General features: G+C 47.0%; 1 protein-coding gene across 1 annotated transcript in view; it reads left to right on the plus strand.

The window, feature by feature from the left end:
- LOC310803641 (SLIT-ROBO Rho GTPase-activating protein 2C-like) overlaps positions 1–2327 on the plus strand; it is a gene marked incomplete at its 3' end in the record, with an annotated part of 30772 nt that extends 28445 nt beyond the window's left edge. Inside the window, exon 3 of the mRNA XM_083668495.1 lies at positions 2131–2327. Coding sequence (XP_083524621.1) covers positions 2131–2327 — 197 coding nt within the window. The remainder of the gene's footprint in view (positions 1–2130) is intronic.
- Positions 2328–3244: the final 917 nt, after the last annotated feature.

A 3244-nucleotide genomic window follows, 5' to 3' on the forward strand; every position in this document is an offset into this window, starting at 1 on the left:
ACACACACACACACACACACACACACACAAAACGCATACAAATCGTAAAGATGATGTCATTCTTACCTAAGATGGCGAAACTCAGTCAGGTCTCTAATCAGAAATGAATGACTGACTGATAATGGCATGTAAAGGGGTTTCGTGTGTGTGTGTGTGTGTGTGTGTGTGTGTGTGTGTGTGTGTGTGTGTGTGTGTGTGTGTGTGTGTGTGTGTGTGTTTATGTATGTTTGTGAGAGGGGAGGAGAGAGATGGTGTGTGTAAGCGCGAGTGTGTAGACAGAGACATGGAAATCCCACTTCTCTTTGTGGTGGAGTGAAACTGCCCTCTCAGCTCTAAAACACAAAGGCAGTATCAACTCTGGTGTCAGACATCTCTGTCTGCACAGCGCTGGACACAAAATGGAGGCTAAAGAAATCCGGTTTCTCTGCAGCAAGACTGGTAAAGGTAGGAGTCAGGAAACTGGATGAGGAGTCAGAGAAAAAGCCAGGCTAAATGTCTGTGTGTCTGTCTGTCTGTGTGTGTGTCTGTCTGTGTCTGTGTGTGTCTGTGTCTGTGTCTGTGTGTGTGTGTGTGTGTGTGTGTGTGTGTGTCTGTGTGTCTGTCTGTGTGTCTGTCTGTGTGTGTGTGTGTGTGTGTGTGTGTGTGTGTGTGTGTTGACGTTGACGTTCTTAGAAGCGGAGCGATCTGAATCCCTCTTGGCAGTGGCAGGCAGCTATGAGACCATAACATTAGTCTGTCAGATGTCAACACTAATCCATCTTACCATCATCTGTGTCTGTGTCTGAGCGCGCCCATATGGACAAAAACACTTATCTCCATAATTTGACCCATTTAACTCGATAGCGATACATTTAACAATGAATCAAGTCGAGTCAACTTTCACCCGTGTTTTTTGGGGGGTCCAAAAGCTGAAGTCACAAGTGACTGAAGTCAGGAATTTAAAAATGGTCTGTAAATACCAGGGGCCAAAAGATGTGACAGATTTGTATCTGTTTTTGTGTTGTAGTGTTTTTTTGATGCAAGAAAACACATTATCCAATAAAATTCTGAAATCAAAAGCGCATCTATGACTTATCCCACCACCCCTTGCACTTGTCAATGCGACAGAATTCTCTGGCGATGCGCTCTGCATGGAACAAAACCACTTACTCACAGCTGAGCTTACACAGTTAGATTTGAGCTTTGGTTTGTCGTATTGAAAGGGGCTGATATCATATTGATTCGGTCACAATTCCCATAGATGCAGAAATCTGTTGACGAATATGCTGTGCTTTTGGATATGGTTCTGCAGGACGTAGCATGTAACCACCAAAATTACCGTGATAAGCCAAATTATGTTGGTATGAGGCCTGAAATGTCGGTGTCGGTACATTTTCGGTTTATCGCCGTGTGTGTGTGTGTGTGTGTGTGTGTGTGTGTGTGTGTGTGTGTGTGTGTGAGATGCTCAATGGAACTGCTATCTATTACTGTGGTATACAGGGCAGGATTCTCCTGAGGTCCTGTAAAGCCAGTGATTCAATATGACTACCAACTGTGTCTGCTCAGAGTGGAGTCAATTAATTTGAGGCCAAGCTTGAGTGCTTGGAAGGAGGGAGGGAGAGAGAGAGGATGAAAATGAAAAGTGATAAGCCGGGATAAACGACTGTCTCTGGAGATCTAGATATGAGGAGGAGAGAGGAGCATTACACACACACACACACACGCACAGCCGTGTAGACAGAGCAGTGTTGTGAGTTTACCCAGTCTTGTTGCCTCAGGCTGTCTGTCAGGTACGTTGTGCAATGTGTGCAACAACCACTGGCTTTGTGTACTCTGCTTGGTACATGCTGTGTTGGTTGTTGTATCGTGTGTTATTTTGTGTCTGTCAATCACAGAGCATAGGCATTTGTTGTTGGTAAATGTGAAATGTGCATGACTCATGAATTCTATCCCAGTAGGACAGCATAAGGGCCTTGTAGGGGTGCGGTCGGTCCAGTGCTGGAGGGAGAGGCTGTTGTTGGTGGATGTCATAATTAGGCTGTTGATTTTCCTGAATGTAATACTTGTGTTTGACCAATGCAGGCTTGTCCAAACTCAAACTCACATTTTTTTCTCTCTCTCTCTCTCTCTCTCTCTCTCTCTCTGTTGTAGAGATCCGGGCCCAGCTGGTGGAGCAGTTGAAGTGTCTGGACCAGCAGTGTGAGCTGAGAGTCCAGCTGCTCCAGGACCTGCAGGACTTCTTCAGGAAGAAAGCTGAGATTGAGATGGACTACAGCCGCAACCTGGAGAAGCTAGCTGAACGCTTCCTCACCAAGACACGCAGCACCAAGGACCACCAGCTGAAGTAAGACACACACAACCCTCTCTTGCTGCTAGAGAGTGAGAGAGTGAGAGAGTGAGAGAGAGAGAGAGAGAGAGAGAGAGAGAGAGAGGGAGAGACACCCTGGCTATAGTCAGGCTGTGCCCCACTGACCCATATCTCTCTGTCCTGTCAGACAGACACACAGGGCTTCACTGTGGGCAGGAGGGCAGAGGCCTGGGATGACACCACTCATTGTCCCTCATCGTAACCACAATACGAGTACATGTCATGTCAGGGATTATTTCTTCTGGAATGTTTGTCTTCCGTGTCATACTGTATATGCAGTACACGGTTGAAGAGATATTTTCCAAGTGCAGGATTGGTGGTTCTGATGGATACTTTCCTAGTTTCCTCCATCCCTGTGCAGAGCCAGGTTACACACAGATTTTGTGTGTGTGTGTGTGTGTGTGTGTGTGTATCACTGCCAGAGATGACAGGTGGTGATTTTGTGCTCTGAATATTCTGTGGCGTCTTGCGGTGTGGGTAACCAAGTCTTGCGCCCACACCCACCCACACACACTCACCAGAGACGGAGTCATCAGCTTCCTCAGCGTGCTCTCTGGTTCTTTTAATTCCTCTCCTGGGTTGATGGGGTGAAAGCTGCTCCTGCAGGGAGAGACAGTCTGGTCTGGTAGGTTGCCAACATACATACAGGTATAAAGGGAGAGGGAGAGAGACAGAGAGACAGAGAGACAGAGAGACAGAGAGAGAGAGAGAGACAGAGAGAGAGAGAGAGAGAGAGAGAGACAGACAGAGAGACAGAGAGAGAGAGAGAGAGAGAGACAGAGAGAGAGAGAGAGACAGACAGAGAGACAGAGAGAGAGAGACAGAGATTCAGAGAAGATGGATGATGGACGGATGGATGGATGAATGGATGGATAGACTAAAAGGACGAGAGATGTG

The sequence above is a fragment of the Argentina silus genome, assembly GCF_951799395.1.
Source record: "Argentina silus genome assembly, chromosome: 4".
In the NCBI taxonomy this organism is placed as follows: Eukaryota; Metazoa; Chordata; class Actinopteri; order Argentiniformes; family Argentinidae; genus Argentina; species Argentina silus.